This window comes from Oncorhynchus clarkii, chromosome 5, assembly GCF_045791955.1.
Source record: "Oncorhynchus clarkii lewisi isolate Uvic-CL-2024 chromosome 5, UVic_Ocla_1.0, whole genome shotgun sequence".
NCBI lineage: Eukaryota > Metazoa > Chordata > Actinopteri > Salmoniformes > Salmonidae > Oncorhynchus > Oncorhynchus clarkii.
The window spans coordinates 76,851,805-76,867,786 of NC_092151.1; the positions used below are offsets into that span (position 1 = coordinate 76,851,805).

Consider the following 15,982-nt stretch of genomic DNA (forward strand, 5'->3'; position numbering starts at 1 on the left):
ACCATTTGTACATCATTACAACACTGTATATATACATAATATGACATTTGTAATTTAAGCCAAGTGCCCTTAGGTTTTTTATTTTATTTTATAAATTTGATTTGTAAAGGGCCAGATGCTCAGAGGGGTTGAATAAATGTCATCGTCTCCCATCTGTTTAGTTTTAGTTCAGTTTAATTTATTTTCAACGGGTGACATTTGCAGTGACGACAAAACCGACCGATGGTTGTCGTCATTCTGGCCTTCCTGGCTTGATCCATTGATCCTCCACTGCGAACAGAATGCATCCATCCACGCTGATGCCTGCCTGCTCACTGTCTATATAGGAAAACACAGAGACTATCTGTCAAGAGGGAATTGATTAGACCTAAACACTGTAGACCTGACACTGTAGACCTAAACAGTGCAGACCTAAACACTGTAGACCTGACACTGTAGACCTAAACACTGTAGACCTAAACACTGTAGATCTAAACATTGTAGACCTAAACACTGTAGATCTAAACACTGTAGACCTAAACATTGTAGACCTAAACACTGTAGACCTAAACACTGTAGACCTAAACACTGTAGACCTAAACACTGTAGACCTAAACATTGTAGACCTAAACACTGTAGATCTAAACACTGTAGACCTGAACACTGTAGACCTAAACACTGTAGACCTAAACACTGTAGATCTAAACAGTGCAGACCTAAACACTGTAGATCTAAACACTGTAGACCTAAACATTGTAGACCTAAACACTGTAGACCTAAACATTGTAGACCTAAACATTGTAGACCTGAACACTGTAGACCTGAACACTGTAGATCTAAACACTGTAGACCTGAACACTGTAGACCTAAACACTGTAGACCTAAACACTGTAAACCTAAACATTGTAGACCTGAACATTGTAGACCTGAACACTGTAGACCTAAACATTGTAGACCTGAACACTGTAGACCTAAACATTGTAGACCTAAACATTGTAGACCTGAACACTGTAAACCTAAACATTGTAGACCTGAACATTGTAGACCTGAACACTGCTCTCTGACTGTTTTCACTGACACTTTTCCTTTTCCTCTATCTCTCCAAAAATAGATAGAGAGATAGATAGACTGACCCAAACTTAAGGAAAGCTTTGACTATGTACAGACTCAGTGAGCATAGCCTTGCTATTGAGAAAGGCCGCCGTAGGCAGACATGGCTCTCAAGAGAATACAGGCTATGTGCACACTGCCCACAAAATGAGGTGGAAACTGAGCTGCACTTCCTAACCTCCTGTCCAATGTATAACCATATTAGAGACACATATTTCCCTCAGAATACACAGATCCACAAAGAATTTGAAAACAAACCCAATTTTGATAAACTCCCATATCTACTGGGTGAAATTCCACAGTGTGCCATCACAACAGCAAAATTTGTGACCTGTTGCCACAAGAAAATGGCAACCAGTGAAGAACAAACACCATTGTAAATACAACCCATATTTATGCTTATTTATTTTCCCTTGTGTACCCTTAACCATTTGTACATCGTTGCAACACTGTATATATACGTAATATGACATTTGTAATGTCTTTGTTTTGAAACTTCTGTATGTGTAATGTTTACTGATAATTTGTATTGTTTATTTCACTTTTGTATATTATCTACCTCACTTGCTTTGGCAATGTAAACACATGTTTCCCATGCCAATAAAGCCCCTTGCATTGAATTGAATTGAGAGAGACAGAGAGACAGAGAGAGAGAGAGAGACAGAGAGAGAGAGAGAGAGAGAGAGAGAGAGAGAGAGAGAGAGAGAGAGAGAGAGAGAGAAAGAGAGAGAGAGAGAGAGAGAGAGAGAGAGAGAGAGATCTGGTTGCCCTTTAGGTTACAGAGAGCTGGTAGTCCCATCCACCAAATTACCAGGTGTGAAACAAGGAAGGGACTCGGGGGCTATGCTAATTTTGTATAGAGCAGACCTACAGTTGAGGTCAGACGTTTACATACACCTTAGCCAAATACATTTAAACTCAGTTTTTCACAATTCCTGACATTTAATCCTAGTAAAAATTCCCTGTCTTAGGTCAGTTAGGATCAACACTTTATTTTAAAATGTGAAATGTCAGAATAATAGTAGAGAGAATGATTTATTTCAGCTTTTATTTATTTCATCACATTCCCAGTGGGCCAGAAGTTTACATACACTCAATTAGTATTTGGTAGCATTGCCTTTAAATTGATTAACTTGGGTCAAACCTTCCACAAGCTTCCCACAATAAGTTGGGGGAATTTTGGCCCATTCCTCCTGACAGAGCTGGTGTAACTGAGTAAGGTTTGTAGGCCTTCTTGCTTGCACACGCTTTTTCAGCTCTGCCCACAAAATGTCTATAGGATTAAGGTCAGGGCTTTGTGATGGCAACTCCAATACCTTGACTTTGTTGTCCAATAAGCCATTTTGCACACAACTTTGGAAGTATGCTTGGGGTCATTGTTCATTTGGAAGACCCATTTGCGACCAAGCTTTAACGTCCTGACTGATGCCTTGAGATGTTGCTTCAATATATCCACATAATTTTCCATCCTCATGATGCCATCTATGTTGTGAAGTGCACCAGTATCTCCTGCAGCAAAGAACCCCCACAACATGATGCTGTCACCCCTGTGCTTCACGGTTGGGATGGTGTTCTTCGGCTTGCAAGCCTCCCCCTTTTTCCTCTAAAACTAACTACTATGGTCATTGTTGCCAAACAGTTCTAATTTTGTTTCATCAGACCAGAGTATATTTCTCCAAAAAGTACGATTTTCATCCCCATGTGCAGATGAAAACCGTAGTCTGGCTTTTTTATGGCAGTTTTGGAGCAGTGGCTTCTTCCTTGCTGAGCGGCCTTTCAGGTTATGTCGATATAGGACTTGTTTTACTGTGGATATCATTTATACTTGCGTACTATTGTTTGTACAGATGAACGTGGTACCTTCAGGCATTTGGAAATTGCTCCCAAGGATGAACCAGACTTGTGGAGGTATACAATCATTTTTCTGAGTTTGAAGGTAGGCCTTGAAATACATCCACAGGTACACCTCCTATTTACTCAAATGATGTCAATTAGCCTGTCAGAAGCTTCTAAAGCCAATTCTAAAGCCAATTTAGAATTTTCCAAGCTGTTTAAAGGCACAGTCAACTTAGTGTATGTAAACTTCTGACCCACTAGAATTGTGATACAGTGAATTATAAGTGAAATAATCTGTTTGTAAACAATTGTTGGATAAATTACTTGTGTCATGCACAAGTAGATGTCCTAACCAATTTGCCAAAACTATAGTTTGTTACTGTAACAAGCAATTTGTGGAGTGGTTGAAAAACTAGTTTTAATGACTCCAACCTAAGTGTATGTCAACTTCCGACTTCAACTGTAACTCACTCCATTCATTGAATCAAAACAAGAACATTTCACATTTGGCTAGAAATTCAAAAGGAAATGATCTTACAGTTTTTCTCAGTCGCTTTGGTGCATTTTTCACATCATCCCTAACATGTGCAAAATATTAAGTGAATTTCTCAGAACAATTTGTACAAACTGCAATATACAATAGATATGTTTCTAAAGCTAGTCAGTCACTAAAAATCCTTAGTACATCTCTCAAAAGTAAATATTCATGCCAATGATCATGTCAGTGTCATCAGAATGATAAGTCATTGAGTCATTGTTCACGAACAAGGTCGTCAAAATGTTTAGGCATGTTGTCACTGTAACTGTGTACTTTGACAGTATTACCTGATGTAAACTTAGGCTACAGTTTGGATGACAGTTACTGTATTGAAAATGCACAAGGCTGCACTTCTATGGCATATATCAATTTCAACAGTACTATTTACATATTACTGTATGTGGGTTATTGATTGAAAAAGACTGGACAACCCAAGGGGCACAAAGGGAAAAAAAATGAAATTAGAAAGAAACACAGGAAACCACCCCTAAGGCACAACTTTGCCCGCAGCACTGTTGTGCTGTCTCTACACATCCAGATGTTCCTGTCTGTCGGCCCACATATTCTCATCCACATCACACCGGATATTTTCCCTTCCAATGCAACGTGGAAAGAATCTTTTGGAATGCCTTATCCATCCTCTGCAGGCGTCTACTGTGATGTCCTCACATGCTGCATCCATTGCAGCCAGCAGGGTCATCTGTGTGTGTGGCTGACGATCGTACACCTTCCACCTCCATGCTGAAAATAACTCCTCAATTGGGTTAAGGAATGGTGAATAAGGTGGGAGGAATTCTATGAGCATCCTCGGGTGGGTCACAAACCATTGCCTTATGATGTTTAATCGATGGAAACTTACATTATCACAAATGACCACATACTTTGGCAAATCCCCTCTAAACAGACCCCTCTCATCATCAGGGATGAGAGCCCTGTAAAGAGTCTCTAAAAAGTTGAGTAGATGCTGGGTGTTGTATGTCCCTATAAGGGGGATATGGGTTAGGACACCATGCTCCGAAATAGCAGCACACATGGTGATATTTCCTCCCCGTTGGCCTGGCAAATCCACAGTAGCTCTGTGACCGATGATATTCCAACCCCGCCTTCTGCATTTGGTCAGGTTGAAGCCAGCCTCATCCACGTATACAAAGTTGTGAGAGGGTTAACTTGATTCCAACTCCATTATACGCTATATCCCAGAACACACAGTTGAATTTGTTTTGGTAAGGAAGAGTGACATAAAATGTACATATATTGCATGTTCCTTCCACAGCAATGGAAATGTGTGCAGTTTATGCTTACTGTACTATGTATCACTATAAAATGTTGCTGTAAAGTAGTTACATAGATATATGTTTTACCTGTACATACTGGTACCGTAGCTCCTTAACTCTGTCCTCATTCCTTTGGAATGGTACACGGTACAGCTGTTTCATACTCATCTGGTTTCTATGCAGCACCCTGTCGATGGTTGAGATGCTAACCGTATGGATGTTTTCAAAGACATCGTTGTCTTCTATAATGGTCCTTTGTATTTCCCTGAGTCTCATGGCATTGTTTGCTCGGACGATGGTGCAAATAGCCTCCTCCTGTTGAGGTGTGAAAAGGTGTCCTCATCCACCGGTTTGCGGTAATCTTGCAGTCCTATGTGGGGAAAAATGCAGTGATGCATCGCAAACTTTCACATAGACAAAAACTATGCGAACACACATTTTACTGTAAAACATACAGGTGGGTGCATGTAAGGTGCAGTATGTATCTGTATAGAGTATATTTCTGTATGCTGTGAAATACAAGTGGACTACAGTAATATGAAGCATTGTAGGAAGTATACAGTATACTGCTTATATACAGTAACAGTGCACTGTACATTGGTGGACATACCTGTTCTCTCTTCGAAACGTTTGAACTATTGAGGACACGGTTGATCTCCCAATATTCGGCTGCACCCTTCGACCCGCCTCAGCCATTGTAAGGCCACGATTGACAACATGGTCTACAATAGTGGCCCTTATGTCATCAGATATGCGCCTATGTCCTCTTCTGCCTCTTCCTCTGTTTTGCCTTCCACCACGCATCCTTGCTCCTCTTCTTCCTCCTCTTGGCTGTTGACCCTGTTCGTTTCCTGGTCCATCCATTAGTGGAAAATTGCAACTCTGTGTTGTGGTCTGTCTATATATGCTTGCCAATTGATTCTTCATGAGATGCACCTTTGAGCAATTTAGACAACTGGTTGATTGTTGGTTGAACTAACACTTTACATTCCTTCATGAGTGAGGGTCAATTTCACCTGCACGATTCATCAATTCACGTTTTTGTACAAAAGGTCTAATAGAAATGTGTAAAACTATGCTTGACAGTTTATGACAAATAGTTCAACAATTTTGCATGTAATGGCTTAAGCAAGGAACCAATGCCTAGATGTTTTGAGGGGTAAGACTATTCAACAGAGAACCATCTACTATATTTTGATCAACATGACATGAGCAATTGATAATGTGGAAAAAAGCTGACACTTGTACATTATCAATTGCAATTTGTTCAAAGGAATAAGAAATTGCTTTAATGATGTGCACAAGTGACTAGATGATTTGGAATTTGTACAAGTAGTATCAAGAATTGCACTTTTTATCTAAGAAATGCACCAAAGCGACTGAGAAAAACTGTAACATAGAAAAATGTCCTCCTGTGTGCTATCTATATCCCCCCACTAGAATCCCCATACTTTAATGAAGACATCTTCTCCATCCTGGAGGGGGAAATCAATAATTTCCAGGCTCAGGGACATGTACTTGTCTATGGCGACCTAAATACCAGAACCGGACAAGAACCTGACACCCTCAGCATACAGGGGGACAAACACCTGCCTGGACACTGTATATATACATAATATGACATTTGTAATGTCTTTATTATTGTGGAACTTCTGTGAGTGTAATGTTTTCTGTTCATTTTTATTGTTTATTTCACTTTTGTATATTATCTACCTCACTTGCTGTGACAATGTTAACATATGTTTCCCATGCCAATAAAGCCCCTTGAATTGAATTGAATGGACATTGAGAAAGAGTGCGATCAATAGATAGATAGATAGATAGATAGACAGACAGACAGACAGACAGACAGACAGACAGACAGACAGACAGACAGACAGACAGAATATTACAATATTATACTGTGCAGGCATAAAGGCTGGCTTAGTGGGAATTGCATGTCAGAGACACACACACACACACACACACACACACACACACACACACACACACACACACACACACACACACACACACACACACACACACACACACATGCACACACACAAAGAAGGAGGAGGCCGGGAGATAGAAGGAGGAGGGGGGGTGGATAGGAGGGGGGGCTAATTGTTTATCCCTCTGAGAACCCTCAATGGTGGCTAAGTAAGTTCAGCAGCACTATTGGACAGGGAGAGGAGAGCAGAGCAGAGCAGACCCGGGTTCAAATGTTATTTGAAATCTTTCAAATACTTGTAGAGTTTGCTTTAGCCTGCCGGGAGTTAGCAGTTTTGTGTTGGTCTATTGCGCCTCACAAGCTCAATCAAGCCCAGCTAAATTATTTCAAATAGTATTTTAACCCAGGTCTGAAGCAGCAGAACAGACCCATGGCTGGGAAACATTAGGGTGAATCAATTAGCCTGCCATTAGCCAATAAAGTGGCTCTCATTGACTCGTGTAATTACAACCCACAGCAAAGACGGTTTTACAGAAGCATGTTGTTCCCCCTCCCTTCTTTCTTTTCTTTATTCATTTTATTTGTTTAAGATAATCCATTCCCTAGTTTTAATTATGTGCTTTAGGTTCAGGGCGGAATAAATAAATCACAATTTGCCTCCATCAGGGCAGCATCCTCTTCAGACCAGACAGATGCAGCCAGACACAAGGCAGGTCCCAGCTCCCTGGTTCTGCCTGCTGCTCCTATGGGCTTCCTGTCTATGGAAACCAAATACCCAAATAACTATAATATTGTAAATTATATTACACATACCTAAATATATTCCAATATCCTTTGAGGCAGACACACACTGCAGCAAGTCCTTTGGTTCTGTCTATCATACTGCCTGATAATGCTCCTCTGGGGATCCTGGCTGTGTTAACCAAATGGCAAAATAACTCCAAGGTGAAACCAGGAGACAGATATTAAGGGGGAATTAAGGGGTGGAACAGTGACAGTTTCTTGTAGCTATTGTATCGCTCAAAAAACAATTATGTCTTTGTAGCTAAAGGAATGTTCAGATTATGCTAACTACATTTCACATTTTGTATTTATTCATACAAAAATATTATTATTCATGCCTCCCTAGCTTATAACCCTCCACAAATAAATACATTCTACTACAGTATCAACTGCATCTTACATTTTTCTGGTGCGTTTTGTTGCTGACCGTTTCTCTTAGTTCATTCTATAAATGTGAATAAAGTATTTCCCCTCTCTTTTTTTCTACAAGCAAGATCTTAGAAGCTCTGACCTGCAGTGAAACGGTTGCTATCTTACAAGACTGATGGGGGAGGTACTTCAGGCCAAGTAAAATAAACACTGTGAATGTTAAGCTCGAGACTTGGCAGATGAGAATCTAAACATTGCGCGAACGCAGGAGGGAATTCTTGGTGTATGTCCCAAATGGCCCCCTATTCCCTATATAGTACACTACTTGTTCTGGTCAAAAGTAGTGCAGTATAAAGTAAATAGGGTGCCATTTGGGACACACTCTTTATGTTCCATTTTCAGTTGACAGTCTAGACATTTTATGACTTTGGGAAGAAATCGGTGAGCTTTAGTTTTCAGCTGCAAACATCTGAGAAGTGGCAAGGAAAAGAGGATACTCCCTAGCTTTTGTGTGCTCTTTGAGTCCCAAAATGGAAAAGAGGAAACTCCCTAGCTTTTGTGTGCTCTTTGAGTCCCAAAATGGAAAAGAGGATACTCCCTAGCTTTTGTGTGCTCTTTGAGTCCCAAAATGGAAAAGAGGATACTCCCTAGCTTTTGTGTGCTCTTTGAGTCCCAAAATGGAAAAGAGGATACTCCCTAGCTTTTGTGTGCTCTTTGAGTCCCAAAATGGAAAAGAGGATACTCCCTAGCTTTTGTGTGCTCTTTGAGTCCCAAAATGGAAAAGAGGATACTCCCTAGCTTTTGTGTGCTCTTTGAGTCCCAAAATGGAAAAGAGGATACTCCCTAGCTTTTGTGTGCTCTTTGAGTCCCAAAATGGAAAAGAGGATACTCCCTAGCTTTTGTGTGCTCTTTGAGTCCCAAAATGGAAAAGAGGATACTCCCTAGCTTTTGTGTGCTCTTTGAGTCCCAAAATGGAAAAGAGGAAACTCCCTAGCTTTTGTGTGCTCTTTGAGTCCCAAAATGGAAAAGAGGATACTCCCTAGCTTTTGTGTGCTCTTTGAGTCCCAAAATGGAAAAGAGGATACTCCCTAGCTTTTGTGTGCTCTTTGAGTCCCAAAATGGAAAAGAGGATACTCCCTAGCTTTTGTGTGCTCTTTGAGTCCCAAAATGGAAAAGAGGATACTCCCTAGCTTTTGTGTGCTCTTTGAGTCCCAAAATGGAAAAGAGGATACTCCCTAGCTTTTGTGTGCTCTTTGAGTCCCAAAATGGAAAAGAGGATACTCCCTAGCTTTTGTGTGCTCTTTGAGTCCCAAAATGGAAAAGAGGATACTCCCTAGCTTTTGTGTGCTCTTTGAGTCCCAAAATGGAAAAGAGGATACTCCCTAGCTTTTGTGTGCTCTTTGAGTCCCAAAATGGAAAAGAGGATACTCCCTAGCTTTTGTGTGCTCTTTGAGTCCCAAAATGGAAAAGAGGATACTCCCTAGCTTTTGTGTGCTCTTTGAGTCCCAAAATGGAAAAGAGGATACTCCCTAGCTTTTGTGTGCTCTTTGAGTCCCAAAATGCTGTTAAATGTGTGATTTAGTGTGAACTCTTTATCCCTGTCCTTTAACCAAGGGACAGGAAAGATCATGTGAACTTGCAGTAAACAAAATACTTGGTTTAGTCATCCGGGTTTACTCATATTCCAAAATGTACTTTACCTTGCACATAGTAAGTAGTAACGTATCTATCTGTTCTCTAAATCTTTCCCACTATTCCACAAATGTATTCCTGTGATATGATCCTATGAACAATTATAGGTGACGATATGGTACTACACATTTTTCACCGGGTTATAATATTTTACAGTCTTTCAATCCTGTTTCACACTCACTTTACCGATTCAGTATTTATGAGGTGGTGGTAACCACAGGAAATGTGTTGTCTTATGGTAGAGGGGCAGGACCTGTGGTAGGGGAGCATGTCTTATGGTAGAGGGGCAGGACCTGTGGTAGGGGAGCATGTCTTATGGTAGAGGGGCAGGACCTGTGGTAGGGGAGCATGTCTTATGGTAGAGGGGCAGGACCTGTGGTAGGGGAGCATGTCTTATGGTAGAGGGGCAGGTCCTGTGGTAGGGGAGCATGTCTTATGGTAGAGGGGCAGGACCTGTGGTAGGGGAGCATGTCTTATGGTAGAGGGGCAGGACCTGTGGTAGGGGAGCATGTCTTATGGTAGAGGGGCAGGACCTGTGGTAGGGGAGCATGTCTTATGGTAGAGGGGCAGGACCTGTGGTAGGGGAGCATGTCTTATGGTAGAGGGGCAGGACCTGTGGTAGGGGAGCATGTCTTATGGTAGAGGGGCAGGACCTGTGGTAGGGGAGCATGTCTTATGGTAGAGGGGCAGGACCTGTGTTAGGGGAGCATGTCTTATGGTAGAGGGGCAGGACCTGTGGTAGGGGAGCATGTCTTATGGTAGAGGGGCAGGTCCTGTGGTAGGGGAGCATGTCTTATGGTAGAGGGGCAGGTCCTGTGGTAGGGGAGCATGTATTATGGTAGAGGGGCAGGTCCTGTGGTAGAGGAGCAGGTCCTGTGGTAGGGGAGTAAGACCTGTGGTAGGGGAGTTGGACCTGTGGTAGGGGAGTAGGACCTGTGGTAGGGGAGCAGGTCTTGTGGTAGGGGAGTAGGACCTGTGGTAGGGGAGTAGGACCTGTGGTAGGGGAGTAGGACCTGTGGTAGGGGAGTATGACCTGTGTTAGGGGAGCAGGTCTTGTTGTAGGGGAGTAGGACCTGTGGTAGGGGAGTAGGACCTGTGGTAGGGGAGCAGGTCTTGTGGTAGGGGAGCAGGTACTGTGGTAGGGGAGCAGGTCTTGTGGTAGGGGAGCAGGTCTTGTGGTAGGGGAGCAGGTCTTGTGGTAGGGGAGCAGGTACTGTGGTAGGGGAGCAGGTCTTGTGGTAGGGGAGCAGGTACTGTGGTAGGGGAGCAGGTACTGTGGTAGGGGAGCAGGTGCTGTGGTAGGGGAGCAGGTATTGTGGTAGGGGAGCAGGGATTCTACATACAGTGAGGGAAAAAAGTATTTGATCCCCGGCTGATTTTGTACGTTTGCACAATGACAAAGAAGTGATCCGTTTATAATTTTAATGGTAGGTTTATTTGAACAGTGAGAGACAGAATAACAACAACAAAAATCCAGATAAATGCATGTCAAAAATGTTACAAATTGATTTGCATTTTAATGAGCGAAATAAGTATTTGACCCCTTCTCAATCAGAAAGATTTCTGGCTCCAAGGTGTCTTTTATACAGGTAACGAGCTGAGATTAGGAGCACACTCTTAAAGGGAGTGCTCCCAATCTCAGTTTGTTACCTGTATTAAAGACACCAGTTCACAGAAGCAATCAATCAATCAGATTCCAAACTCTCCACCATGGCCAAGACCAAAGAGCTCTCCAAGGATGTCAGGGACAATATTGTAGACCTGCACAAGGCTGGAATGGGCTACAAGACCATCGCCAAGCAGCTTGGTGAGAAGGTGACAACAGTTGGTGCGATTATTCGCAAATGGAAGAAGCACAAAAGAACTGTCAATCTCCCTCGGCCTGGGGCTCCATGCAAGATTTCACCTCGTGGAGTTGCAATGAGGAATCAGCCCAGAACTACACGGGAGGATCTTGACAATGATCTCAAGGCAGCTGGGACCATAGTCACCAAGAAAATAATTGGTAACACACTACACCGTGAAGGACTGAAATCCTGCAGCGCCCGCAAGGTCCCCCTGCTCAAGAAAGCACATATACATGCCCGTCTGACGTTTGCCAATGAACATCTGAATGATTCAGAGCACAACTGGGTGAATATGTTGTGGTCAGATGAGACCAAAATGGAGCTCTTTGGCATCAATTCAACTCACAGTGTTTGGAGGAGGAGGAATGCTGCCTATGACCCCAAGAACACCATCCCCACCGTCAAACATGGAGGTGGAAACATTATGCTTTGGCATTGTTTTTCTGCTAAGGGGACAGGACAACTTCACCGCATCAAAGGAACGATGGACGGGGCCATGTACTGTCAAATCTTGGTTGAGAACCTCCTTCTCTCAGCCAGGGCATTGAAAATGGGTCGTGGATGGGTATTCCAGCATGACAATGACCCAAAACACACGGCCAAGGCAACAAAGGAGTGGCTCAAGAAGAAACACATTAAGGTCCTGGAGTGGCCTAGCCAGTCTCCAGACCTTAATCCCATAAAAACATCTGTGGAGGGAGCTGAAGATTTGAGTTGCCAAACGTCAGCCTCGAAACCTTAATGACTTGGAGAAGATCTGCAAAGAGGAGTGGGACAAAATCCCTCCTGAGATGTGTGCAAACCTGGTAGCAAACTACAAGAAACATCTGACCTCTGTGATTGCCAATAAGGGTTTTGCCACCAAGTTGTAAATCATGTTTTGCAGAGGGGTCAAATACTTATTTCCCTCATTAAAATGCAAATCAATTTATAACATTTTTTACATGCATTTTTCTGGATTTTTGTTTTGTTTTTCTGTCTCTCACTGTTCAAATAAACCTACCATTACAATTATAGACTGATCATTTCTTTGTCAGTGGGCAAACGTACAAAATCAGCAGTTGATTCAATACTTTTTTCCCTCACTGTATATATGAACTAGTATGGACATGCCTATTAGAGTTCTGGATCACATCATTTGGGTTTAGAAATGCACCAGACTGAAATGGTATGCTATTCCCTGTATAGTGCACTCCTTTTGACCAGGGCAATATGGTGCCATTCCAGATGAAGACAACCAGGGGTTTCCCATTCCAGATTCACACAACCAGGGGTTTCCCATTCCAGATGCACACAACCAGGGGTTTCCCATTCCAGATGCACACAACCAGGGGTTTCCCATTCCAGATGCACACAACCAGGGGTTTCCCATTCCAGATTCACACAACCAGAGGTTTCCCATTCCCGTTCCCCCTCCCCCCCAGTCCCTAGACCAATGCTCCCCCCATATACTCAATCTACTAGGCAACGCAACTCAATCTACCTCCCGCTGGGCCCACGGCCTGAACCCATGACCTCTTCTTCTCTCTCCCACTCATCAACTATCACAGCATTTGCATTTCCAGTCTAGTTAAAGGGAGTGGGTGGAGGGGGGGGGGGGGGTGTAGGGGACAGCGGTGGGGGTACCCTCCCTTTGGCTGTACAGCCGGCCTCTTTCTCATCCCGCTGACACCCCACACAGCCCTGCCAGCCAGTCAGCTAGCCAGCCCATCCCAGGGCTGGGCAGCGGTCTAGTCTGGAGTTAATGCACCAGGCTACTCCCATTGTCTCTGGATTAATGAAGTGTTCCCTGCCTGTCCCCTTTCATTCAGAGACAATGAGACATGTAAGAAGTGTTACATTTTAAAAGGCAATCGACACACATTGGCCTTAAAGTCAGTAAGTCATATACACACACTGCATAAGTGGCTGTAGCCTTGGAAGTAATGACATTGTGTTTGCTGCTTTTGATGCACTTGTCTTCCCTGTTAACCATTTGAATTCATGGACAGTGAGTGTAGGTGTTTGTAAATGGAATGGATAGACTCATGGCTCTCGAATAGTAGGAGGACGTAGCATCTGTGTCATTTGTGAACATGGAAGGTTGGTCATGTCTACCCTAAAGAACAGCAAGGGAGACCTCTAGAGGAAGGAAAGGGAACAGCATGAATATACCTTGGCTCTGCTACTTCACACACACTGCCAAGTCCAGTGCTCTGTTTCTGACCTCACACTGTCCACTATCGCTCAATGACAGGCTTCAGCTGTTGCCCAGATCCTTACACAACATCACTGTTACGGTATTGTAAGAATAGGAACCTACCACCACTGTAAGAGCATCAATTAGTGTGTGTTTGCAACGATACATTTACAGACTGAACTTGAAATCAAGTACAAAACCACCATTACCCACAGTTCATTGTGTCCCAATACTGACACATGGTGTCTACGATACCAATGATGTCACCGACACAGAGTGTGTGTCCCACATGGCACCCTATTCCACAGGCGGCTGGTGGTACCTTAATTGGAGGGACGTTCTCGTAGTGATGGCTGGAACAGAATACATTAAATGTTATCAAACACATCAAACATGTGGTTTCCATGTGTTTGATACCATTCCATTCACCATTAGTATGAGCCGTCTTCCCCTCAGCAGCCTCCGGTGCCCTAGAACCTTATGGGTCCTAACCAAAAGTAGTGCACTATAAAGTGAATGGGGTGCCATTTGGGATGCTATCTGAGTCCTCAGAGAAGATGCCTCATTCATTCTCAGAGGATAACCCCCAATTATAGTATTGGTTTATTTATTCCTCCAATATCACAAATAGTTTTATTACATACTTTATTGAATATCAAACAGTGTTGGCCCCTGCTCTGGTATTTATTATTGAAGTTGCATTTTAAGTTAATGAAATGATATAAATTGAGTTTTATTATGTGCAGTCTTGCCAGAGTCTTTAGCTATGTAGCCTTTGTTCTGGCAGAGAGATGAGCCATAAAGAGGCAGGTGATTTATCAACTGGATGAACAGCGTCCAGACAGCGAGGTCCTACTGCCAGCTACACTTTAGCTACACTACGTACCTCTACTGCAAGCTACACTACACACTGTACTTCAGTAGTCTCAGTCGGAGCCTGCTCTTTACTCGTTGCCACACATACTGCTGGCTTTTACAGTCCACATGGATGCACCACCAGGTGTTACTGTGGTGAAAAGAAAACAATTCTGCTGCACCGTTGCTCTTCAGGCCAGAGGAGGAGGATGTGTTAGGCGTGGTGTGTGTTAGGTGTGTTAGGCGTGTTAGGCATGGTGTGTGTGTGTGACAGGTGTGGAATCAGACAGGGCATGGAGCGCTGCCTACAGCCGACAGCTTGTTACGGTGTTACGCTGCTGTGATTGGTGACCTGCATGACTGACCTCTAACCTCTGACCCCTTCCTGTCGTTTGTAGTGCTGAGTATCCGTGGCGCCCAGGAGGAGGAGCCTCCAGATGCCCAGCTCATGCGATTGGACAACATGTTGCTGGCGGAGGGCGTGTCTGGACCGGAGAAGGGGGGTGGTTCTGCAGCGGCTGCGGCTGCAGCTGCAGCCTCAGGAGGCGGGGCAGGAGCGGATAACTCAGCGGAACACTCGGACTACAGAGCCAAGCTCTCTCAGATCAGACAGATCTACCACACAGAGCTGGAGAAATACGAGCAGGTGAGAGTGGACAGGATACACTCACCCCTCAGAGAACTACTGTCTTTGGTGCCTTTTACCATAATCACATACTCTAACCCTGTAACCCGAACACACCAGCTTCTCCATCATCATTCCCATCACAGTGATTATTTATTAACCTATGACTACCTGCCATCCACATTACTACGTCAGGCTAATGATCCTTTTAAATCCATCCAAGCCCTGCTAACCCCACTGCAACACAGGGTTGTAACCCACTGACTCGTGTCCATTCATGTTGATGACACCTCACTAGTCAGAAACAATAGAAAAGCAACTTCATTTATGATATTTACATAACAAATTAGGAGACTTTCTACATTTATGGCATCCATCTAAAGATATATTTGACAGATTTTCTCTCATCCCCATTGAATCCCCATGTAATGTGCAGTTTCCTTCTCTTCTCCTCCATGTCATTATGTACCATGCCAATAAATCAGAGTGGATTTTACTGCATAGTGTTATTTCTACTTTCCAAACCAACATGCACACAGTCAAACATGAAGGCCCTGACGGGCTGGAATGAATGCATGCCCTGTTTGATGAAATGCAGATGTATTTTCCGTATAGTCCCAGACACTGCTTACATTTTCATTCATATAAAAAAGCAAAGCCAGAGTGTTGTGATGTTAGTCTACTCTATAGACAGGGTTGCCATCCTGAAACATACATACAGTGGAGTAGGGTGAAGTTCCCTCTAGACGCTGATCTTGAGTCAATTTGACATTTTCCCCACTATTCGTTAAGGTTAGAATTGGGGGAAGGGAAGCGGATCCTAGATCTGTACCTAGGGGAAACTTCACCCTGGAGCCACATACAATAGGCAGGGCTGTAGCAGTCGGGAGTAGTGTGGGAAACAGTCCTGTGACTATGCCACCATCACATGCTGACAATGTACTATATAATAATATACCATA

The 15,982-nt window shown here is 43.3% G+C and overlaps 1 protein-coding gene across 4 annotated transcripts in view; it reads left to right on the top strand.

The window, feature by feature from the left end:
* LOC139409403 (pre-B-cell leukemia transcription factor 1-like) overlaps window positions 1–15,982 on the top strand; it is a 107,921-nt gene that overhangs the window by 76,442 nt on the left and 15,497 nt on the right. For all 4 annotated transcript variants that reach the window (XM_071154514.1, XM_071154515.1, XM_071154516.1 and 1 more), the window contains exon 3: window positions 14,794–15,041. In XM_071154514.1, the coding sequence (XP_071010615.1) occupies window positions 14,794–15,041 (248 nt within the window). The remainder of the gene's footprint in view (window positions 1–14,793; window positions 15,042–15,982) is intronic.